General features: G+C 34.3%; 2 protein-coding genes across 5 annotated transcripts; both read left to right on the plus strand.

The window, feature by feature from the left end:
* The first annotated feature begins 2,538 nt into the window (after nt 1-2,538).
* On the plus strand, nt 2,539-3,614 carry LOC141846976 (uncharacterized). Its single transcript, XM_074734987.1, has 2 exons — nt 2,539-2,901; nt 2,991-3,614. The coding sequence occupies exons 1-2, from the start codon at nt 2,539-2,541 to the stop codon at nt 3,612-3,614; spliced, it is 987 nt and encodes a 328-aa protein (XP_074591088.1).
* A 6,264-nt stretch (nt 3,615-9,878) lies between these two features.
* Nucleotides 9,879-25,174, plus strand: LOC141847804 (histone-lysine N-methyltransferase ATXR7-like). Of its 4 annotated transcripts, XR_012603428.1 has the most exons (19): nt 9,879-10,065; nt 11,003-11,220; nt 11,304-11,802; nt 11,930-12,052; nt 13,199-13,534; nt 13,661-13,918; nt 14,020-14,289; nt 14,427-14,511; nt 14,616-15,001; nt 15,117-15,798; nt 15,900-16,303; nt 16,379-16,501; nt 16,574-16,654; nt 17,681-17,734; nt 17,815-17,966; nt 20,039-20,091; nt 22,266-22,434; nt 23,573-23,648; nt 24,503-25,174. XR_012603428.1 is itself a non-coding variant. In XM_074735892.1 (17 exons), the coding sequence occupies exons 1-17, from the start codon at nt 10,000-10,002 to the stop codon at nt 22,349-22,351; spliced, it is 3,876 nt and encodes a 1,291-aa protein (XP_074591993.1). In that variant the 5' UTR covers nt 9,879-9,999; the 3' UTR covers nt 22,352-22,645. The 4 variants fall into 4 exon arrangements, 1 of the variants encoding a protein (XP_074591993.1); XR_012603429.1 differs by lacking the exon at nt 23,573-23,648; XR_012603430.1 differs by lacking the exons at nt 23,573-23,648; nt 24,503-25,174 and adding an exon at nt 19,901-19,941 and having other exon boundaries at nt 22,266-22,356.
* Nucleotides 25,175-25,924: the final 750 nt, after the last annotated feature.

A 25,924-nucleotide genomic window follows, 5' to 3' on the forward strand; every position in this document is an offset into this window, starting at 1 on the left:
CTGAAAGGTCTCCATCAAGGTGAAAAATAGTAGAGTATCATTAGGACGGTAGGCTATGGAGTAGAAATCGAGGGTTTCGAACTATATAAAATTTTGTGTTCTTGTGCTTGTATTTTTCTTCTTACATTTATTTCTACTTCGTACTAATCCTTTATAGATGAGCACATGAACGAATATGATCAAATCAAAAATTATTATTTATACCCCCTCTAGACTTTTTCTAGACTTTTTCTAGACTTTTTCTAGACTTTAACCCTACTCTCCCCCTTTGTCATTCATCAAAAATAATAAGTATACTGGGTCTAAGGGAGTAGAAATGAATGCTAAGAAAAAATAGGCTTAGGCAAGAATTAGAGTCAATTATTAACTAATAGATTTTTAAGGAAAAAAAATATTTTTAAAAATAAGTTTCAAAAATAATTTTCAACTAACAGATTTGAAAGAACACAAAGAAAGTTTGACTCATACTCCCCCTGAAGTAAGTAAGAATTTTAGCTCATTTAAGTGCCTAATCTTAGTTACTAGCTAACTATCTGATGATAGTTGTGTTCACTAGATTAGTCAAGTCAAGCACTAGTGTCTAGCTTGGATTTACAGAAAGACTACTAACCTCATTAGTAATTCTAAGTAATTCTTTGGTACCCTTACTAGTTTGTTATATTTGTAGCCCTAAGAAGAAGGTTAATTGACTTACTAAACTCATTTCAAATTTATTTTCCAATAACGTTATAAATTCTTGTAAGAAATTTGAGTTAGTTGAGCCAAATACTATATCATCTACATATACCTGAGCTATAAAAATATCAATTTTTAGGGTCTTAACAATTAGTGTTGGGTCAATTTTACCTTGGTTAAAACCTTTACGCTCTGTTTGGGAGGAGGTGAGGGAAAGGGAGAGAAGGGTAAGGGAGGGGAAAAAGAAAATTAGTGCTTGTTTGGGACGGGGTGAGTTAAAGAGGGGAAGGGGAAAGAAGGGTAAGCTTTCCCCTTGTAAGGCCATGAATCGGCATAATTCCTTACACTCCGATTCGGAGTGTAAGGGAGTGTAAGGGAGGGGAATAAAAATATAAAAATTATTTATTCCAATTTTACCCTCTATTAAAATATTAATTATTAAATATATTCATCTATTAGGTTTTGTCGTATCGCTCCTTTCCGTCCCAACGCAGCCGTCCAACAGGAAGCTTCCGTCTCATCGCCGTCCCAACGCAGCCGTCCAATAGAACGTCTCATCGCTTCAAGTCCTTTTCTTCCTCAAGCCTTCATCTGCATTTTTTTTTTGCCTGTTTGACTTCCTCGCCTGCTGGTCGCTAGTGTTGCTGCCGTTTTGGATGCATCTTTTTTGCCTGTTTGATTTACTGTTTTAATAACGCCACTTTTATCTTCCCTTTTAGAGTTTGATATCGAGTGACTTTCTTTATATTAAAATTTATGTTCTCGATTTAACTAAATCTTAGATAAAATGCATATCGTATGATGGATAAAATTCATCTATATGACACCAAACGATTGAGACAAACATGGCTTGATTGTGAAAGTATTAAAATAGAACAAGGTTTGATAAAGTTATTTGATGCCAAGAACTAATGGGTATTATCAATACAGTGGTCTCATGCATGACCACCGTAGAGCTACGTAGGAGTTGTCATTTTTTAATCTTCCTCATGCCTTTTTTGTTATCTTCCTCAAGTCTTTTTTATTGTGAACGTAAACCACCTTTTTTTAAGTCTTCCTCAAGTTTTTTTTTTGTTTTAGATATATATGACCACTGTAGGAGTAGTAAAAATGGCATGAATTGTCTCTTTCAATTCATTTTTTTTATTGTCGAAGAATAAGATAAATAGCATTGTTTTGGGTACATTGTTTTGGATCTTGTGGAGTTGGAAGAGGATGAAAGCTTAGTTCTTATAGTCGAAGAATAAGATAAATAGCATTGTTGAAGATGCTAAAATTTAATTCATTTTCATTAGGATATATAGCTGAAATTACAACACATGTTCTATTTAACAGTATGAATATCTTGTATGATATTAATTTATTTTTTTATTTATTTGATTATAGATGGGTGATCAAAACGATAAACATAATGATTTCATTAAGTTGCATCGTATGCATCAACTCGCACAATTCAACAGAGCCAAATTATGGAGTTGAAACTCAAACAGAAATTATTCTCTGTTGTTGTATTTTGCACAATTATTTGATTAATGTTGATCCAGATGAGGCATTGCTTGCCGAGGTTGATGCTGAACTTAATAATAATAGTGATCATCAAGAAGAAAATCATAGAAATAGAGATGACAATGAAGATGCAAGAAGGGGAGAATTGATTAGGGATTCCATAGCTACGGCTATGTGGTTAGATTATAATATGTGATATTTATGTTAATTTATTTATCTTGTGATTTTGGACAAATTTTCTTGTAATTGGATGATTGTGAATGTTGACATTTTAATTTATTATGTTACTTGAATGTTATGTCATATGACTATTTATGTGATTCTATTTTGATTGTTACTATATTTTAATTTTTAAGGATGCCAAAAAAGAAGGATGGACAAAGTGAAAATGCAAGTGCAAATAAGGCGAATAATCAATGTGTTTGGAATAAAGTAATGGATGATGCTCTTATTGATGCATATTTGAACCAACATAATATAGGCAACAGAGTTGGTGGAACCTTTACTACACATGCATTCGAAAATATTGTGAATGAATTGAAAGAAAAATTTCTTGATAAATTTATCGATAAGGATAAAGTTCAAAATCGCATGAAACATATTAAAAGAGGTTGGTTTTCATGTTACGATATATTCAAAAATGGTATAAGTGGTTTTGCATGGGATCCCATCACAGAATTCTTCAGTGCTGAACCTGAAGTTTGGCAACAACTAATTGAGGTGTGTATGCATTTAAAAAATATATTTGATTTTCTTTTGTGCTACTATCTATGAATGAATGTTTGATACAATTATCTTGTAATTTGTAGATCAAACCAGCAGTTGCCGAATGGAAGAGCAAGCCTATTCGAAATTATGAAAAGTTAGTTCAATTATATGGGAAAGATAGGGCTACAGGACAACATGCCAACACTGCGTCAGAAATGCGAAAGAAAAGGACTAGCATTGAAGTGGAGAATAATATTGCTGAAAATCAGTTCGAAACCATTGATGAAGTTGATCTTATGATCTCTCAACAAGAAATTCATTTGGATAATTCAAATGCAATTAATAAGGATGTTCAAATTCCAACTCCTAATTCTGAACCAACTAAATCTCAAGCTAACTCTTTTGTTGGAGCATCATCAAAGAAGAAGAGTGCAAAGAAGGGTAAAGTTGATGATGACAGTCTAAGCAAAGCAATTGACCATGTAGCTCAAGCCATTATGAGTTCAACACATGAAATGGTTAAGTCAAATGAACTTCCCATTCCTGAGAATGAAGTGTGGAGTTTGTTGACTCAATTAGGTGTTGAGCAATATAGAATTTCTAAATGCTATTTGTATCTTGTTGAACACCCGAAGATGTTGAAAGCTCTACTTGGATGCCCTTTTGAATGTCGCAAAGATTTATTATTCCAAATGATGGCTAGAGAGAATCTACTGCATGATTAGTTTGTTACTTGTTAGAGCATATATATTTGGATATTATGTAATATGCATTTGGATGTTATGTACTTGGGTGCTTTTGGATGGTTGTTAGACTATGATTATTTAATGTAAGACTTACTTGATGATTTTAGATGGTTGTTATGTACTTGGGTGATTTTGGATGATTGTAAGACTATGATTATTTAATGTAAGACTTGTTATTATAATTATGTAATATGCATTTGGATGTTTGTGTGTAGATGTAGTTTTGTTTTATCTGCCCTTCAAGTCTCTATTCCAACCAGTGTCTCAAAACTCTCAAGTTCTGAGATGATTATAATTATTGATTTGAGCAACAAAAACACGCATCGGTTGACCAAGTTCGTTCGTCTTTTATAAAGAAAAACAATCATTTCCACTCGTAACGATCGTGATGATTTTAGTTTGACCAATTAAAAGTCAAAAGCCAATATGTATAAATGTGACCTTAATTTTAAGTTGGAATGGTAAACATACATAAAGTGTCCTTGAAGATTCACGTGGTCAAGTCAATATCCAGAAAAAAAAATTTTAAAAAAAAGAAAGAAAGAATTCATACTTTGTCTAATTAAAAAATGAACCTTGATATAACTTGTTTGTCACATATAAATTTATTTTAAAAAATAAGGGTATTTTTGACATTTTATATATTTAACTTCCATTCCCTTTCCTTTCCTCCCAAACAAGATATCGCATGTTACGTTAATGAACCTTCCCTTCCTCCCAAACAAGGTTACTTCTCTTCCCCTCCCTTTCCCTCCCCTTTCCCTCCCTTCCCTTCCCTTCCCCTTCCGTTAATGAACCTTCCCTCACCCCATCCAAACAGAGCGTTAAACTTAAGTGGAATTGCTAGAGCAACTTGTGTGACCAAACTATAGTACTGAGCAAATTCTGAAAATGGCCAATACTAGTCGCACCAATCTGAGCAAAGAAAGGAGGACCTGCAAACAGAAAGCAACTGGATAATTCTAGAGGTGTAAATTGGGTTGGACCGTCGCGGTCCGATCACACCTTGCGGACTCAGCCTAGTCTGCAGGTCAGACTCTAGTGGAGTCGAGGTTAAGGAAAAGGCACAAGCTATCCATTCCAAAGGGGTTGGGTTGCTGGAAAAGTATGATTATGGAAGAATAACAAATAATTTGAGTCAGACTTTTGCACAATACAACCCACTTGTGATGATCTCATGTTGCAATGGATGCCTAGGCTAGCTTGGGTCGAGGTCCAAAAGGCTTAATTTGCAAAACAAGATAATAAACAACATAATAAATATATAAAACTAAAAAACAAAATTAAAAAATAAAGTATATAATTATTTTTAATAATTTCTAAGGGTTGTTATTAAAGAAGGATTATCTCATACGACCGAGTCATAAAAGAATTATTCCCTATGACCATATAAAATTAAGGATATAATAATTATTAGAATATATCCTTTAAAATATCTGTTTCTTATTAATTGGTCCATTGACCGAGTCATGTAACAATACTATATAATACCCTATTGTTTTAGAGTTTAATGAACAAGTTAATTATTTCTTTATTATTTCTCTCTCATTTAACTTTACATGGTATTAGAGCCATGATCTCTCTATTTTTTTCCGTCTTTCTATAGTAATTTTGTTTCTATCACCGCCGCAAGTGCGCATATTTTTCTCTTCTTTCTTTATCATCGTTTCCCTCTTCTCTCTTTTTCTTCATTCAATGTCGAATACTCGAAGTAGATATCAAATTTGTCTCAGAGTTGGGCATATTGGTACTCAATATCCTAGACGATATGATTATTGGTGCTCCTAAAGGTTTAAGACAATCAACTATTCTACCTATGCATCTTAAAGCGCTCTCATCCGTACCTACTTTTGATAAACCACCAGAGTTTTCTTCTACTGAATGGTATATTGACACTGGAGCAACTCATCATGTCACATCAGATTACAATATCTTCATAAAAGTAACACCATATTATGGTTCGAACATGGTGCAGGTAGGCAATGACTCAGGTTTGCAAATTACTAACCTTGGAAACACATATATTCATTTATCTAATCGTACTTTTCGCATGTGCAACATCTTTCACGTCCCATCCATTACAACAAATTTATTGTCCGTACATCAATTTTGTCTTGATAACGATGTCATTTTTGAATTTCATCGTAATCATTATTTTTATAAAATCTAGCGGGACAAATACTATCTTATTTTTTGGGGGAATCAAACATGACATTTATTATCTTTAAAATTCTTCAATCAAGGCTTTCATTGGTGAGCGTACAAATAAATCAAATTGGCATGCCCGACTTGGTCATCCTTCTCTTCACATTATTCAATCGATCATCAATGGACATGATTTACCTACTTCCTCTACCTCCCCTCAGTCTCATTCATGTAGGACCTGCATGGAATCTAAAAGTCATAAACTACCTTTCTCTTCATCTGATCATGTTTCTAATTTTTCATTTGAATTAATTCATTCGGATGTTTGAGGCCCTGCACCTATTTTGTCTAACCATAGCTTTCTCTATTATGTTATCTTTATCGATCATTTTAGTAAATATACTTGGCTCTTTCATATGAGAAGAAAATCTGATTTATTGGATATATTCTATAATTTTCAAAAACAAGTTGAAAGATATTTTAATCGTAAAATACTTTCTGTTCATTTTGATTGGGGAGGCGAATATCAATCTCTCCATCGTCATCTTGTTTGTTGTGGAATTGTTTATCGAGTCTCTTGCCCTCATACTCCAGAACAAAATGGCTTTGCTGAGAGAAAATACAGACATATTGTTGAAACCGCCTTAGCTCTTTTCCATCATGCATCAGTTCCACGTAAATTTTGGGTTGAAGCTGTCTGTACTGCAACATATCTCATAAATCGACTTCCTACCTGTTGGGATTTAAATTAAATGGACAACTGTACACAAACATTTGATGATTTTTCAAGACTTTCCCATCACTACCCCATTGTTTAATCATAAGTGTCCTTTAGAAAAACTTTACAATCAAACTCCTAACTACACTTTTCTTTAAATTTTTGGTTGTGCATATTATCCATGGTTATGCCCTTATTCTAAACATAAACTTGATTCTCTCGTTCACTACAAAATGTGTTTTCCTTGGTTATAATAATTTGCATCATGGGTATCATTGCTTGCATATACCTACTGGACGGATATATACTTCACGACATGTTACTTTTGACGAGTCTTTATTTCCTTTTTCGACAGCTTCTTCAATCTCTCCTCCAGATACGAGTGACACTTTCTTGATGACACCTAACATTGTCAGAGGTGATGGCATCCTAGGTCCTGCTCCGAGGCTCTCTAACAGCTATCCTATATCATCCGAATCACCTCAAGTTGCTGCTCCAACAAGAGCAAGACGCTCTAACACTATCAGAGGGGATAATATGTTGGATCCTATCTCGTGTCCAATCTTGGAAGCCTCACCAACTAGAGATAATATGCCTTCGGGCTCTGACTCCTCAAATAATACAGGTTCATCGTCGAATTCACCTTGTCAGCCCATTTCCTCATCGCCATCAACAAGTGATTCAAAAGATAGTGATTCTCGTCGTATGCTTCCTTAAGTGACATCTATGCACGTTGCCCATCAATGGCAACCCGATATTCCCTTCCACAAGCTTTAGTGGTATCTTCAAAATCTATTGAACCGACTTATTTTTCACAAGCGAACAAGGATCCGAATTGGCGTTGTGCAATGTCTATAGAATTTGATGCACTTCTTCACAATGGAACATGAACTCTAGTTCCGCACACTCCCTCCATGAATGTTGTGGGCTCTAAATGAGTATTCCATCTCAAGCATCGAGCTGATGGTTCTCTTGAAAGATACAAAACTCGTCTTGTAACAAAAGGATTTAATCAAGAATCAGGTATTGACTTTCATGACACCTTTAGCCCCGTTATCAAAATTACATCTATCAGATTATTATTATCGATAGCTGTCAGTTCTACTTAGCTTATACGACAATTGGATATTTCTAATGCTTTTCTTCATGGTCATTTTGAGCAATTTATATTTATGGAGCAACCACCTGGGTTTATCCATCCACAATTTCCATCTCATGTTTGTCAGCTCAAGAAATGCATATATGGCCTTCGGCAAGCTCCTCGTGCATGGTTTCATCGATTATCTACTTGGTTACAAGCTCAAGGATTTTCTGGATAAAAAATAGACTCTTCTCTCTTCTACAAATATAATGATGGATCTATGATCTTTTTTCTTATTTATGTGGATGATATTTTATTAATCGACAATGATCAAAAGGGCATCACAACTATACTTGATCTTCTCAATCAAGAATTTCTTATTCGAGATATGGGTAATGCTCATTTCTTTCTTAGTATTGAACTCATTCCACATGATGAGGGTTGTCTCCTCTCTTAGAGCAAATACATTACTAGACTTCTTCAAAGAGCTAAAATGGATGGTGCACGTCCAATCTCCACACCAATTGCTATAAACAATTTATCTGCACCTCCATCATCTCCAGCTATGTCTGATTCTCAACTCTATCGAAGTATTGTTGGAGCCTTATAATATGTCACTATTACACGATCTAATATTACCTTTGCAGTTAATCGTGCTTGTCAATTTATGCATGCTCCATCTGAACAAAATTAGGATAATGTAAAAAAGAATACTTCATTATCTTTACATGGTCTTCTTCTATATCGTCATTCTTTTAGAGACTTACATGCTTATAGCGATGCAGACTGGGCAAGCTCTCCTGAAGATAGACGTTCTACTAGTGGATATGCAATATTTCTTGGACGAAATCTTATCTCATGGAATTTGAAAAAATAACCTACAATATCTTGTTCAAGCACTAAAGCTGAATATAAAGTTATAGCCAATACAACATCTGAAATTCTTTGGCTTCAATCGCTTCTTTCAGAACTTCATCTTGCATCAAATGTTCCACCAAAACTTTGGTGTGATAATATTGGAGCCACATATCTTTGCAAATCTAGTCTTTCATGCTCGTACAAAACATGTGAAAATTGATTTAATTTTGTTCAAGAACGTGTGACAACTCGACAGTTAGCTGTCTCTTATATTTCTACAGAAGATCAACTTGCTGATATCTTTACTAAGCCATTATCCAGACAATGTTTTACCAAATTGGTAATCAAACTCAACATCAAGGATCTCCCGTTGAATTTGTCGGGGGATAAAGAAGGATTATCTCATACGACCGAGTCATAAAAGAATTATTCCCTATGACCATATAAAATTAAGGATATAATAATTATTAGAATATATCCTTTAAAATATCTGTTTCTTATTAATTGGTCCATTGACTGAGTCATGTAACAATACTATATAATATTCTATTATTTTAGAATTTAATGAACAAATTAATTATTTTTTTATTACTTCTCTCTCATTTAACTTTATAGTTATAACGATTTTGATATAGTTATTATCCTCACGGATGTGAAACGTGATAAATACTTAATAAATAAATAAATATATATATTAAAAATTTAAATTTCAATAAAATGTATATAAATTATATTTTAAGATTTATCAGATGGATGAAGAAAACAATCTACTTTTAGACTAAGTCAATCTTCTTAGATCATTATAAAAAAAAAATTAACATAGTTACTGTAAACAACAGTAACATGTTAAAATAAATTATTATTTTTTGAATTCAAGAACATTTTTACATTAAAAAATAAAAATTAGATCAAAATTGGTTGATAAAAACGTTTCAACATAATTAACATCACTATAAATCTGTTGTAGCAGTCATTTAAGGACTGATTAGCAACAGTATAATAATAGTTAATTAGCACCTATAACGTTATAGCAACCATTATCTAGCTAAGCAACCATTATCTAATTACTGCAATAGCATAATACCCATATTAAATAGTTGATATAATATTATAATAATTATTTACTATAATTAATATATATAATAATTTTGATAAAATTTAAATAATTTTAATTAAATTGATAAAAAATTTCATATAATTTTTTAATATTTTATATATAATATTTTTGACTAAATTAAATTAATGTATTTGAACACTTTATAACAAGTCTGTATAACTATTAACGCCCTTCTAATTTTTAAAACGCTTTTAATAATTATATATTAATTAAATACTTGGATTTTTCGATTCGAGTTGGATAAAGTGAATTTGGCTCGGTTAACTGTTCTGCACGCCCTCGCATATTATCGACACCGCCGCTTCACCGCCTTTTTCATCCCCTCTTTCTCGTCTCCCCTCAATCCCGATGGTGGTTCCTCTTCTGTAATAGGGCGATATCGATCCCATCACCTCCTTGAGATTTGTCGGGGCTTGCTTTGTTTCGATTTTGGTTGCCGGAGAAGATGCCGCAGTTCGACCCCTTTCCAGCTCGAGGGATCCCGCGGATTTGCTTCTCACGGGCAGATCCGGTGAATATCTCTTTCATTCTTCCATGTTAATTTTTGTTACCCCAATTTCCTAGACCGCCACGCTTGATCTCGTACCCCGTGTTCTTAGACGCATTTGTTCCTTCTCTGTTTCACCAAGGGATTGCCTGGGTTCACGATCGGATAGTATGAAGCTTCGTGCGGCCTTATTTCTCACGAAGATGATTTGTATTTTGAGGGAATCCGAAGTTGAGATGCTATTTGAGAAATAATTTTAGGCCATGACTCTCTGACAGATTTCATCGTTCTCAAAACACACAATAAAATTGCGTTACATTTCATGTTTTTAGTAGACATCTACGCTTGATGCAAAGTGCTAACTTCTGTGCTTTAATTTTCATCACTGTGTGCAAATTACTAGTTTTGGACGCTGTTTTAGCGGGGACTGTGCATACCTAGCCAACCATCCCTGTCTGAAGCTTTTATTTATTTGCTTCATAACTTCGAAGAATATGTATATGAGTAATGTAGAGGAGATGCTTGATTTTGGTGATGGAATCACCAATTTACCATGGCGATTAAACAAGTGTGATCTTGTATCTCATACTTGAAGCTCATAGTATTGGTGTTGATTGTGACAATGGAGATTTTGTTTGGACTAATTAAAGGCACCTAATGAGGATCATCCGATTATGATAATTTGGAATGCATATTTACATAGTATTCAAAGTCACTGTTGGATATTGAATAGTCAAATTTGTTGTCTACAGTCTATTAGCCACTATTAGGTTAGCTTATATCATGGTTAGAACATTGTAACTTCTCTGCTATGAGCATAATGTTTACATCTTGCCTCAACCAGTAGGAGCTAAATTGCTGTGTGTGGTTCATATATTCAACCTCTTGCTTCGTAACCATCCCATATTATGGACCTGATGTTGATATCAAATTTATTGAATTGATTTTTATGGTTTCATAGGGAACAAGTGAGGAACTCTTTCAGGGGAGAGTATGCTTACATGACTGCAGCAGCAACAGTGAGCAATGTTTGGCAGAATCCTATTGTTCTCATAATGTTCCATCAAATAAAGAAATGAGATTATCTGGACTCGACTTATCTCACGACCTATCTAGGAACTGTATAGCTGAAATTGGTGGTTACTTTTGTCACCATGCTGATGACTGTTCATCTTCTCAGTAAACCTCTGCTTTATGCTAGTTATTTTGTAGCATTCAGAGGGTGGGCCTTATATTTCTTTACTTGTGTATTTGATATTTAGGTATTCAGATGCATTTAATTGTTCCTCCTGCTGCTCTGATCCTGTGGACACATATGCAGCAGTAGGAGGAATTTCTCCATCTTCAAATTATGGCAGTAACATGTCTCTGTCTCATGGCACCTGTGTACCACTCAAAAATGGCAGTGCTAGTGTTGGATATGGTCAATATTTTGTTAGTGGATGGATGTATATCAACGAAGATGGCCATATGTGTGGACCATACAGTCAAGAGCAGCTTTGTAATGGCCTGTCGTCAGGGTTCTTGCCAGAAGAACTTCCAATTTATCCTGTTGCACATGGAAGTTTCATGAATCCCATGCCTTTGAAATATTTAAGACAGTTGTCAAATTCTGTATGTGATGCTTCAAATTTTTCTGGCACAACTAGCGAAATGCATGAATTGGTAAGCCGGGGTTCAATGGTTTCATATGAAGTTGAAAATGCAGAACAGGGCAAGCTCAACTCAGCAATGAATCATACTTCATTGGTGCTTATGCAGGTGACTTCTTGTTTGAACAATATCTGTAATTCTTTCTGTATTGTATCACTCTATTTTTTTTATACTTTATGCTTGGTTAAATTGCCAATCATTTGAGAAATATATATTATTGTTAATTGGTTTGCAGTCATTCACAAGTGAAGACAGCTGCTGGATGTTTGAGGACAAGGGTGGTAACAAACACGGAGCTCATTCATTTGCTGAATTATATTATTGGTATCACAACAGTTACCTTGATGGTTCTTTAATGGTAAGAAAATGCAATTGTCCTGGTTCAATGTCATGTTCAGTTGATTAGCATTATTGTATATTTTTATGAGTGTTATTGTTGTTTTTTTGTCAACTACATGGTTCTTGTGAATATCTATCTGAACTATTCCTGCAGTTCTTTGCAGGAGCAGACCCTGCTCAAATTGACCCTTAGTTTAAAGTATTTTGCCATCAATAAACATAAAAATGCCTAATACTATCATATCAAAGAACATTAAAAATCTTATTGATTTCTGGAGATTTCTATTAACTAGTTGTTAATGCAATATATGCAACAGAAATGCTTTAGGACAGAGTTAATGATTGGGTTGGTATTTTTTTAGTTGGCTTTGTCAAGTACTGGACAAAGTCTCCTTGGCTGTGTACTGAATCTACTCATATTTGTGTGAACATTTTTAATATTAGTAGTTTGTTTTGGAGCAATCAAAGGGATGGCTAGGGGTGTAATCGAATCGAGCCGAGCCAAACAGTAAGAGATTTGAGCTCGAGATCGGTTCGTTTTCCCTAAGCTCGAGCTCGGCTCGAGTTTGATTTGAGTTTTAATTTTAAACTTGAGCTCAGCTCGTAATGAAATTAAATAGTTTGCGAATGACTTGAATTCTATTCAAAAATGGCACGTTTAAAAATTAAACGAGCTTAGTTCGAGCTCGGTCCGAAAATGATTCATTTAAAAGTTAAACGAGCTTAGTTCGAGATTGGCTCGTTAATATATAATATTTATAATTCATGTAATATATCGCGAGCCTCTAACGAACATGTTCGCGAGCTCACGAATCAATTATTGTTCGCGAGCCTCTAACGAACATGTTCGCGAGTTTACGAATCAGTTATTGTTAAGCTCGAGTTCGGCTCGATAATGTTTTCGAGCTCGAGCTCTGCTCGATAACTTAATCGAACAAACTCGAACGAATTTTTTTCGAACTAAGATCCGAATAGCTCGCGAGCACTCGTTTACACTCCTAGGGATGGCTATACTTATTTGTTGGGTGTTATATACACATTTACTAATCCAATCCTCTCGCTCTTTGGGTATGATAGTCTTTGATAGGTCTTTCTTTTTGAGCTTGCTATTTGCTTTCATTGTTTTCCATTTCATATGCAAACATTTAAAATTTTACTTTCTCAGATACATCATGTTGATAATTTGGTTGGGCCATTTACATTGGCATCTCTAATTGAGGATTGGAGCACAATTAGCAGCCAGCATATTTCTGAAATTAATATTAAGGCCAAGGTTACTAACAAGCATTCCAACAGTCATTCCATTTTCATTTCTAATGTATCAGATGAAGTTTCAACACAACTGCATCCTGTCATAATGAAAGCTGCACGCCGTGTTCTGGTAGATGAAATCTTGAGCAGCATCATACCTGATTTCTTTTTATCGAAAAAAGCTGAGAGACAAGACAGACCAGAACCAACATATCAGGATAATAGAAAACATGATTCAAGTAAAGGAAAGGTAATCAGAGAACATTACTGTTCTTTAATTTTGTTCTCGGTAATTTTTTTTTCTTTTCATGATGCAAAAAAATCTCTCACTTTTTTTTGTAGGAAATGGTTGCTGATATATTTCTAAATTTTGCAGAAGGTAGCTTCATCACAGGACAGTTTTGAATTCTCTTCTGGCTCCTGCGTTACCTTTCCAGAGTTGTTATTAGCAGTTCGGAAATTCATTTACTATGATTGCATGAAAGCTTCATGGGATGCTTTCTTTTCTAATCTGGCGGTGGAATATTGTAGTTCATGGCTTAAAAGAAAGCGCCGGTTAGATTTACCAGTTATTGTTGAATCTGGGAGGCAAGATTTGCCTAAGATGGGTGAGATGAAGAAAGATGATGATAAAGTATACTCATCCTTCTCCATAGAATCCCTTTGGGTTAAAGCCAGCATATATTCTCTAATGATACTGATTTTTTTCATGCATGTTTTTTGCTCTGATGTTAGGTTGTACTTCTGTCTCTGACACATGATGGGGATTCTGCACCAGAATTTGGATCAAGCAAGAAGAATTTTTATGCTTCTTCTTTGCCATTGATTCCAGGAGCTTGTAAATTACTGAAAGAGAGGGAGATGTATTCATCAAGAATTCAAGGAATTCTAGAAAATGATTTGTATGTGTCAGCCAAGATATCTTTGTTTAGATTCTTTGAGGATGCCATAATAGAGGAACTAACAAATTTATTTTGCTTGGCATCAAACAATAATTTGAATGATGTAAGTTAAATAGGCTTTTCTTTTGATTTTGCTGTTAATGGCACTTGCCTTATGTTTGTTGTCCCTCAGTTGTATGCTTCCACTTTTGCATGCTACATTGTCTGCTTGTAGTTTATCATTTATTATTCTGATTGCAGGACAAGCTTGATGTAACTGAAAACAATCAACATGCCTTGTGTAGCTTGCAAGACATGACTGCTGATATTGGGATCAATGCTTCTGGTAATTATGGTTCTCTCTTATGAAAAAAAGAATAACCACTGTTTATTATTTTGCATATGTATAGACATTTTGTATTTTCCTGAGATTCTGTAATTGAAAATCAGATTATCTGGGAACAGAGCCAGCAAGTCCCTCTACAGCATCTTCAAATGCTTTTGAACAATTGGGATCTGACTTTTCAGATGATAATGGTGTTGATATTACTGATGAACCACCTCCTCCTGGGATGGATAATTGTTCGATTATGATCCTTCCAAACAATAAATTTCGGCCTCAAAAGTTGATTGAGCACATTTCACACTTGGATAAGTATGCAACTTTGGCAGTCTTCAGACAAAAGTTGCATGATCATGTACTTAAGAAGTTGAAGTACACTTACTTTGGTTATATGCTCAATCAATATTTTCAGTCTTGCCATTCTTTGAGAGAAGTTCAACTGGATGCTACAAAAGTTGACAGGAAGACAAGACACCAAGAAAAATTGCTTGAGGTATATTTTAGGTTTTCATTTGTGTGATCTTTTATTGCTTCATCTACTGATGTATGTTGGTCAGCTTTTTATTGGGTTTCTATTAATTCTTCTATCGTTCAATGACTAATTCTAGGATGAATCCTATGATTGCTTGCAAGATGTTACCTCTAGTTTATCATTGGCTTCCAAGAATCAAAAGGGAAATTCTGGATATTCTAATAAGTCAAAGTTGACTGCTTCATCTTTGAAGACTGGAAAGCATACTTATGTCCAGAAAAAAAGGTTTGCTAAGAAAATATTTGAACCCCTAGTTCTATCGGAGGATCATCAACAATCAAAGCAGGATGTGAGCACCTTGCATTCTCAGAATATGATCGAATCACTTCCAGAGTCAGTAGTAAGCATGAGTCTAAGAAGTGTGAGTTCCCAAGAACTTGGTAGCTACAAGACTGGGAAGCTGCTAGAGAATTCATGCTGTCAAGCTAGTAACCATAAGGAATCACTTGATTCTTCTATTTTCCCAAGAAAAAGACAGAGATTGAGGAAGGCTTATCCGAATGCCAAAGAAATGCCCACATTCTCCAATTCAAATGCTATGATTTCTTTTGGTGATGATTCATGTAGTGCCATTAGTGAGATGTCTGCTGTTGTTCACAAGTGCCAGTCTAGTAATGAAAAAAAAGAGTCTAATCCTTGGGTATCACAGCAGGGTTCCAGCTCCAACACAGTCGATAAATTTTCTGAAAATAAAAAACATAAACTTAGTGTTCAGGATGAATCAAAAATTTTGGCAAATTGTAGTGACACAATGAAGTGTAAGGATGTAGCTTCTTTTTCTTTTGATCTCTGGTATCAAACATTTATTATTAGAAATGATATGTAATTAAACTTTCTATTTCTTCTTTCTATTTGGCAGCAAAACAAACTTCTTTTCTGAAGAAGATGAAGGAAGAGTTTAAGCATCTTTCACCAATTCCTGAGGATTCTAAATTACAATCTACAATTTCATCTAGAAAACGAAAGCATAAGCACTCTGCCAAAAGGAAGGTTAAATCTACAATTCCGTGTCCTACGTCAGATGATTGTGCACGGTCTTCCATTAATGGTTGGGAGTGGCATAGATGGTCTAGAGCTGCACTTCCATCGGAGAAGGCTTACATAAGAGGAATTCGTACTCAGTACTTTTCAATAGGTTTCCGTGGAAATTATTTGCGAAATTCAAATTCTAAAGGCCCTTCTGCAAGAACAAACCGCGTTAAGCTGCGTAACCTTCTTGCTGCTGCAGATGGGGCTGAATTATTGAAAGCAACACAGATAAAGGTTTCTAACAAAAAGCATTTCTCATGAAAAGCCATTAAACTCATTTTCTGGGGCTCACCTTTCTATGTTTTTTAGGCGAGGAAGAAAAGATTATGTTTCCAGAGAAGCAAGATACATGACTGGGGTCTGGTTGCTCTAGAACCAATTGATGCAGAAGAATTTGTGATTGAATATGTGGGGGAATTGATTCGCCGACGGGTAAATATATTATTTCTGCAACTCTTCAATGAGATAGCTTTTAAAGAAAACTAAGGGGCACAGTACTTGCAGATATCTGATACACGTGAGCGCCTGTACGAAAGGATGGGAATTGGCAGTAGTTACCTCTTTCGGTTAGATGATGATTATGTGGTGAGTAATTTATGTTATACTAGTGCTTTTGCTGAAACTCTCTCATCTATAGTAGTTGTAATATAAAGGAGACTTATTGTAATATAAAGGAGACTTAGAATAAACATGACTATAGGTCAACTTTTCAGAAAATGGATAAATTTATTTTGCAACACTAATTTTATTCAGCAATACATAACTCAGCATTTCCTAGATTAAAGTCTGTAGTTAGGTGTAAAACTTTCAGAATATTCTTATGGATCTTTTTTAAGGCTTAATAAAAATTTTAGCTTGTTCAGTGAGTTTCCAGAGACAAATTAGCCTACACGGGATCTATTTTGAATCCACGTATTAAGGACATTGAGGTAGGTAGCAAAACTGTGGGTATATTCTATGGATGCATAACCCACATATTTACTGGAAATCTTGAGGTCGAATTGTTTATGTTGTTATTTTGATATGGACCAAACCATGAACTATTTTAAGCATCAGTATATCATTAAAAACTTTTGGGACAATATTCACATAAATGCATACTGGAAATATTGGGATTGAGTTGTTTGAGTTATTATTTTGATACTATGGACCAAAAGGTTGAACCATTTAAGTCTGATTGTATCATTAAAACTTCAGAGTGACATTATCATATTGCTCCGAACTTTGATTTTTCTGTGAAAGCCTATGGTTGTTTCGTGTGTGAATTTCTTTAAGTTTATATCAATTTGCTGAACAGAATATTTATTTCATTTGTATGACCTGTTTCTGGTTGTTTGCTTCTGTTCTTTTTGTTCGTGTTATCTCTTTAAAACTGTACTGTCTTTTTTTAGGCTTTCTGTCAATATTGTTTAGTCCCAATTGGTATAGAGAGATTGATTAGTCAATTCTCAAGGTACAAAAAGAAAATGCAGGAAGCTATTGCTGCTATTCAAGGATACCTCATCTTATATCCACCCTGCTCTGAATCTTTAATAGCCACATTTTTTCATCATCGTGATTTTTTAGCTGCTTCATCTTCATGTGGATTTCACTTTTATTTTATTCATGAAGGTTGATGCAACAAAACGTGGTGGATTGGCAAGGTTTATAAATCATTCTTGTGAGGTAGTGACTTTAACTAATTCTTGGTTAATGATTATTATTATTATTTTTCATAATTTTGAATGATTTTTTCCCCCTCTCAGCCAAACTGTTACACAAAAGTAATTACTGTCGAGGGTCAAAAGAAGATTTTCATCTATGCGAAGAGACATATATCTGCAGGCGAGGAAATCACTTACAACTACAAATTTCCCCTGGAAGAAGTAAAGATCCCTTGCAACTGTGGTTCTCATAGGTATATTAAATTAGCCTTTTCCCATATATTGGACATTTTCATGCTGTTAGAATTATTATTTGTTGACTGTTACTAGTCCTTTAGTATGCTTTGGTGATTATTAAAATACATGATTGGTCATTTGATTTGGTATTTACTCTGTGTTTTCTAACTTTGCATGCTGTCGGAAGACAGCAATGATGGGTGCTTGAAACTTACAATTTACAAGGTTGTCAGTTGAAGCTGGCAATCAATTTTTTACGCTGAAATTTCTTTTATTTTCTGTTCTTCAAATTTGATGCTTTTTCTTTGCCATCTTACCCTTACATGATTGTCCTGTTTGTATTGATATCTGGATCAAATTGGTGGCAAGCCCTCGCTTAGGGTTGTTTGTGGCAGCACCTGAATATTTTCACTATTGCCTCCATAGATAAGTAGGGCAGTTGTTTTGAACTCTTAAAATTTTATATAATATTTGATAAAGATGTTGTGGTTTTGCTAATTAACGGTTTAGTTAAAATGGTTTATAAACTTGAAACTAAATAATTTAAAGAAAATTAAGACTGAATATACGAAAATGGTTTTATAATAACTAAAGAAAAACTAGTGGGATAAGATTTGGTTGTTGTTGTTGTGGTAATAACTAAAGAAAAAGTTTAGTTGGTAGATAAGACCTGTCACTGAGAGTTTATATATTTTAGGTATATTACTCAATAACCAAGATTTGATTTATCAAGGCATTATTCATGATGTAAAGGCTAGGCCATTAAAATGGAGAACAATCACTGGTTGTTGGGTGCCCCATCTGTTTAAATGGAAACTTTCCTAAGAAAATAATAGGTCATTTATGCTTTCCTGGTGAAAGTGTTAGGCAATCAAGGGACAATGGATGTAGAGAGAAATTCTTTTCTCATTATGTTCGCTCATTCCTAGTGGCATTCCTAGATGTCAATCCTATTATGCAAGTCTTCTGCCTGCATATAGCTATATCCATAGTCGTGCTTTCTTTTTCATGGGGTGGAAAAAATTTCTTGTGCTTGCTCATCCATTTTATTTTCGTAGGCCATGAAATTTCCTCTTTTATAGGTTGATAATAGCTTCTAAAGTTAGAATAATTGTATTAATATTTAGAGGGGGAAGTGTGAATCATAGTAGAGGATGGTTAAAAAAGATTTTATTTAATGCAATGAAAAATCATTTAATTGATTTGAATAGAATTAGTGAGATAGCCTTGTCAAAAATTTTGCAATGTCAGCCTGAAGCTTAGATAAAGAAGATTGAGGCTTGCGTGAGACCTAGATAGCCAATGTTAAAATTTATCTACACATGGGCATGAATTTTAACCTTACCTTTTGTAAGTCTAGGTGATCGTTTGTAACTAATGATACTACTTTGTATTAGAGTTCAATGGACCAAGAAAATTCATACACTTGACCACATAGTTTGGATAAACATGGCTTGAAGGCACAGGTAATGATATAGCCTTGAATAAAGCATAATGGAGTGATAAAATTACCCCAACTGGTTGGGATAAACACGAGTTGATGATAATGCTGTTATATTAGGGAAATCTCATAATGAATTTTATTGATTTTGGGTTCTTAAATATGCAAGATGTGAATTGGAATTAGCTAAAGCTCATTGCAAGTCCTTATTACTCTTAAGAGTTTGGCTGATTAGCAACAAGGTGGCTAGCTCTATGTCTATACCAATTCAAAATAGGATTATCTACTTCTTAACATGTTTAGCTACCAGGTTAAGCTTGTTCTCTACTCAGACCGAAATCTGTTTAGTCATAGTGCCCCTACAAATTACTCTCTACTGTGCATGTATGCTTTCATCAAGTATAGTTTATGCACTGCATGAATTTTAGATGTGAACATGCACTCACAAATTCAGAATCAAAAGCACGGCATTTATCCTTAAATATTATGATATATTTTCCTCTTTTGCAGGTGCCGGGGATCAATGAACTGAAATTATATTGATTTGCATGGTGATTATATATGTTTTTGGATCTCATTGCTTTCTGTATTTACTGAAATTAAATATTTATTTTACTAAAGTTTTGTCTTTTTTTATTATTTTGAAAGGATTAAGCCCATTCCCATGAGAAAATTGGAGTGTTGCTCTGCCAACCTCAAAGGTATTATCATATTTTTCTTAGTACCTTTCTTCATTTGTCATTTTAAAGTTGTGGACTCATGTCAGTACAATTTGATACCATAGCTGGTGTTGTATCATGTATGTTATAGGCTTGTTTACTCTTTTTTTCTGATACCAGTCAAACTGAAACTTGGTTAGTCATCACGACCTAACCCAAAATTTTCTCCAAGTTTATATTCTTGTTTGCAAGGTCCTATATCTTATGTGATTATGATAAATATCACATCCATACTCAAGGTTTAAAATCTCAAGCCATGTTGAAGTTTCAATCTTTAACTAGAACAATACTGTTTCGGTATCTTGTCGACATTTCGATGCATGGTGCCAATGATAGATTTGAGGTTGAAGGAGGAAGGAGATGTTGATATTTCAATGCAGTGTAACTAACGGATTGAAGGTTGAAAGATGAAGGAGATGAATATAAGGAGATATTGTCTGTGCCGAGTGGTATTAGTTTTGGTAATTTACTAGAACGATAGATTTAGACCGTTTCGCTTGACGTGGTATGAGATTTCAAACCATGTCTATTACTCATGGGTATCCACTAGTACTCAACTTAAATATATCTGTGTACTTGCAAATTTAATCAAACTCTAGCTCGACCTGAATCTGTATTGCCTTTATCAATTAACCAACCTATTATTAGGTACTTGAACTTTACTTAAGCAGGTTGGTGGGGTGGGGGAGGAAGTACTTAATAAACCCCTACCCTTTTGCATCCTTGTGTAAATGTGATTCATATATTGTTGCTGATGAGTTTGAACTATCAGACAAGTAACAGTTACTTTGATGAGGTATACAATCAGATCTGCATTTGCACTAACATTTGATGATAACAGATAATTTAGCATTATCTAGCCTTGCATTTTAACTTGTTATTTGAAGGGCCATTGCATTTTACTATGGTATTTGATTTGCTTATTGCCTGATTTTTTAGTTGAAATTTCTGGTAAGAATCAACCAGGGCTATTCTTTCTCTGAAGTATCTCTGTTTTACTATCACATACAGTTATATATTAATAACTTTCTTGTTTTCATGGGATACATTGAGACTAGTGCTATTTTGCTGAACAGATACTTCCCATTCAGTATCTTTACAGTCCATATTCAATTAACGATAGCATCTTTATTGTGTATGTCTTAGGGTAAATGAAACATCTTATAAATTATGGTTTACCCTACCCTATCATTCTTTATGGATTAGAATGTTCAGTTGTAAGGAAAAACATCACAAAAATATATATAGTAGAGATGAGAATGTTGAAATGGATGTGTACTTTAATGTTCAGAAAAGATAATCAAAAAAGAAACTGATGTTCAAGAGCAATTAAGTGTAACCAAAATATATTATAATATAGAATAAACAGGTAGGAATGATGCAGAAATATTCAAATGCTATCAACATATTCTATAGTTGGTGAAGTTGTAAGGGGTAGAAAAAGAGCAAAGGAAATCCTAAGTAGATGGCAATAAAACACCCCCCCCCCCCCCCCCCCCCCCCTTCCCCCCCCCCCCCCCCCCCGCGCCGCGCCGCACCGCGGCTTATCTCAGAGTGATTTGTTGGCCCCATTACATCAACAACAACAACCAAGCCTTATCCCACTAAGTGGGATCTGTTGGCCCCATTACATCACCCTGCATAAATTGGAGAGCTCTCTTAATTTTGACGTTTAAGTAAAAATCCATATAGAGACCTCAAATAATTGGAGCAAACATTTAGCCCTTGTTCCACGACTTATGTTAGGTTCAGAGAAAAGACTTTCAAGTCCTCAAAATAAGCATTGGCCAAAGAAATGATTTATGCAAGGTTTTGAAAATTGCATGTACTATATTTGCACCCTATCCACAGCACAATGAAAGAACCACCGAGTTGTAAAGTTTGCCTTGAACTATGCTTGTTTTTGTTATAAGTTGCTCTCTCCTGTCGGTCATGCTACCCTTGGTAATGATAAGGCCAAAGTTTTAGTTGATAACTTTATCAACAATAGTTAATCTGTTTCTTAGGTGAAACCTCCTCGAGTGTCAACTTCATATTAAGATAAGAGATACTGCATCATGGCAATTCTTTACAATTGCCATCTGTATAGTATTTATCCATGCAAGGAAATCATGTTGGTATATTATTATGATAGTACTATCTACTTCAAAATGCAGGTTCTGGTGAAGGAGCTGCTGTTATTGATGTCAATTTTGTCATAGCCATGATTGTTGATGTGATGATGCATCATGGCTGCTCTTGAAGTTCACAAGTGTGATGGATTTAGGTTGAATTGGGAAACCAGATAGCTCCATCAAAGACCATTTATGCTCTGTGCAGCATTTTGTATGTATCTGATTAACTCATGCTTTATTTGTAACATATTTCTTGTCGAGTCAACTTCAGCAGTTTCCATCATCTTAGTTTAGCTCTTTTGAGTATAATATTATTGTATAGAATGATTTGAAATTTTATCTTATCCACAGAGGCACTCTTCTTTGTTAACAAATATAAAGCATTCATTTTTCACTAAAGATTGTTTAGCTATCTTTCTTTTTCTTACTCTCTCATGTATGATTGTCTAAATATTCTTTTCTTTCTTTGATAGTAGAGATCTTCCTGAGTACGTTATGTAGAAAGAATGCAACCATGTTAGTCTACATCATCCAAGATTATTTTCATATAGTTAATTGATGCATATCTTCTACTGCTTCAAACTATCTATATTCTGATGGGAATATATGAGTATATACATAACCTATCCAGATGAGTATAGCATTTTAAAAAAACTTGTGCTTTAGGATATCATAAAATTTGTAAATAAAATTAGATATGATCAGTTGTTGTATTTAAACCAAGCCTCAAAAGTTCACACCATTCTCTAGTAATTCAGCGTTTTGTCATCAACAAATTGTAGTCTGGAAACATTCCTTGAGACTTGCAATCTCTTTTGTGGTCTGAACAATCCAGTTACAGTCACAGGTTAGTTATTCTGCAAACTAGTAGTTGGGTACTGACAAAAAAGTATTTAAAAAATGCACAAATAAAGTGAAGCCAAATTGACATTCGAGACTATCTTTCTTCTAGAGGAATGATAATTGAAAAGATTGTGATATACAAGATTGACAGAAGAATGAAGAGGGATGTGAAAGAATTAAGTTTTGCCTAGTCTTGACGGATGAGCTACCAAAGATGAATGTTCTAATTCAATCTTTCAAATTTCCATCTTTTCCCTTCATCTCATGTAAATAACCAATAAATTGTTTATCCATTGTTGACCTACATGCATCCATCAACTCTATAAAAACCCATGCTTGCTCTTTTGGTAAAAGCTGTGAACTTGACCAACCAAAGACTTATCTGTGATAGTGTCTTCATCCTTGTGTGTATATTTCATGCCACAAAGCATACTCAAGTTTTAAATAGAATCAGTCTTCTGTGAGATCTTGAAAAGACCTGATTACCTTAGTTTCTCTGGTTTCAGGTCACATGCGTCTTTAGCTGAAAAGCAACGATACTTGGTTTTCTATCTACTTGATGAAAAATTATCTCCAATCAAGGTTAATGAATGGTTTTCCTTTCTCAGAAGAGGAGTTGTTGGAATTTGTAAATTTTGCTGGTGCTATTTCTTGATTGATTCATTAACCCACCCAATATACACTTTGTCAAGAACCAAGAGACGCATTCCCCACAAGCCAGATTTCTCGTATCCTACCACAAGCATTTCTTAATTTTATGAGATTCATTAGTAGTCTTTGTCACTGATATCTGCTAAGTTAGCAGATCCATTCCATTTCCACTGCTCAAGATTTTGCAGCATTTCTCGCATCTCGCTACAATCCACAAAGATCTCTTAATGACTGACTATCTTTTGCCCTTTTTATTTGTGTTGATGAAAGACAATCATTAATTCATCGTTGCTGTGCAAATGAATGCTATTGGACGATGGGTGACTAATTGTCGATCCATTTCATCTGGCAAACTTGGACAATAAATAATTTGGAAATGTACTTTGTGCTTGAAATGCTAACATAAAAGAGGGATCATGGTTGCTTAATCAACCACAAAAAGGATACTTCAATACCCTAGCAAGTCAACTACATTCCTAAACATTCTCCACTTTTAATATTGTTAAGATAATTATGTAGCCACAACAAGCAGACGTTGGGTCTATCCTTGTGTTTTTGTTCTTTCTTCATGCCGTGATATGTTTTCTGAGAGATTAATGCTTGTTATCTTCAAAGCATGATACAGATACGTACGTGAAAGCGTAGTTCTTTCCCGAATCCTCTGGGAAAATGAAACAATTCCACTTTTAAAATTGCAATTTGATTGTCTGTTGTTTTGTCGAGAGCTTCCACTTTCATGTAACACGTTGACTAGATGTATTTATCGTATGTTTCTTTTCATGCAGGTGGTCAGTGGTGGCCGTGCTCGTTTTAGCTCATTCACAAACTACTATTAATACTTGCGGTACGTTTTTCGTTTTCTTCTGACACGGTTTCTTTCATCTCTAATCCTGCTACGTTTAACTGGACAAAATTTCTTTGGAGCTTGGGAGTAAGTATGATATGGACCTTTCCTACATAATCATCAATTCCTGTTTAATGGATTAGTTCCTGCAATGTCCAGGAACGAGTGATTATGAATGAAGGCCCAATATCCTTAACCCGGTTCTATAATTTTTTGTCCGCTTCAACGCCCATGAGCATAGTTATAAAAATTGACCCAATTCAATTTGATTTGGGATATAAAAGAATCCCATACCAAAGATTCGTACCCGTAAATTAGTTTGGATTTCAGGGATTTTTAATTTTTAAACATTTTAGAGAATTGGTGGGATTTACATTTTAGTTTAGGATTTATATAGCCGATTGATAAAGGTTAGATTGTTATTGTTATTGTTGTTGTGGTGGAATTAGACTTTTTATACTAGATCCATTAAAAATATTGAGAAATGAAATTCTTCATGTAAAAACTTTAACAATAAAATAAGAAATATATAGTGAGAAGAACTATACAAGAATTATGCAATTGAATATATCTATAAACATTAACTATATTAGAATTATTAATTGTGAATTAATAAAAAATATAAATAATAGATTTCTATTGCAAGCCCTTTCTATCAACTGAAAAGAAATTGTTGAATAATTCTTTTTACTAAATATCAAGTATCTGAAAAAAAATGATAAATCCTAGTCAGTCTCATGGACTCAATCCCTGGGGGGTGGCCGGTCCGGTCCTACGGAAGTTTCCCACCGACCACCAGGGTAAATCGGGAAGCGCAAAATATCAAGTATCTCAAGTATGTAAATAAAGTGTTATAGAATGTACATTATTTACTATCTTACATAGATCCTAATTAACTTGAGGGGCAGTGTTAATAAAAGACTTCAAAGGGGATGAAGAAAAGGAATGCCAAGTAGATTTATGTTGCTAATGTAAAAGAAAAGACGATGAAGTGAGGAAAGATGAAAACAACAATATCATGAAAATATCATTGAAGAGGGGACGCTAAAGAGATGTGTAAAAGGGGCAAACGCCAAACAATGTTCTCTTGATATTGTAGAAGACAATAGAAGTCTTGGAAGGAAAATAGACGAAGGAAAAAGGAGGCAAGAGAAGATAGCCAAGATAGATGATGAAAACAAATTGATCAATCTCATTAATTTGTAAAATTGTGGAAGACAGTAGGAACTCAGATTGTTGAAGAGGAATTGACAAAGCTATGACTACACTACTGTAAATTAACTAGATTGTTAGTTAATCAAATATTATATATTTGCTAATATAACATACAATTATATAAAATATATGACACATTATATAATAT

This window comes from Curcuma longa, chromosome 16 (genome assembly GCF_044706935.1).
Source record: "Curcuma longa cultivar G26 ecotype Majalengka, Jawa Barat chromosome 16, ITB_CL_G26_1.1, whole genome shotgun sequence".
Classification (NCBI taxonomy): Eukaryota; Viridiplantae; Streptophyta; class Magnoliopsida; order Zingiberales; family Zingiberaceae; genus Curcuma; species Curcuma longa.

Coding starts and splice junctions, on each gene's coding strand:
- LOC141847804 (XM_074735892.1), top strand. CDS start 10,000: ATGCCGCAGTTCGACCCCTTTCCAGCTCGAGGGATCCCGCGGATTTGC. Junction 13,535..13,660: donor ATGATTCAAGTAAAGGAAAG/GTAATCAGAGAA, acceptor TAAATTTTGCAG/AAGGTAGCTTCATCACAGGA. Junction 14,290..14,426: donor CAAACAATAATTTGAATGAT/GTAAGTTAAATA, acceptor TTCTGATTGCAG/GACAAGCTTGATGTAACTGA.
- LOC141846976 (XM_074734987.1), top strand. CDS start 2,539: ATGCCAAAAAAGAAGGATGGACAAAGTGAAAATGCAAGTGCAAATAAG. Junction 2,902..2,990: donor TTTGGCAACAACTAATTGAG/GTGTGTATGCAT, acceptor TGTAATTTGTAG/ATCAAACCAGCAGTTGCCGA.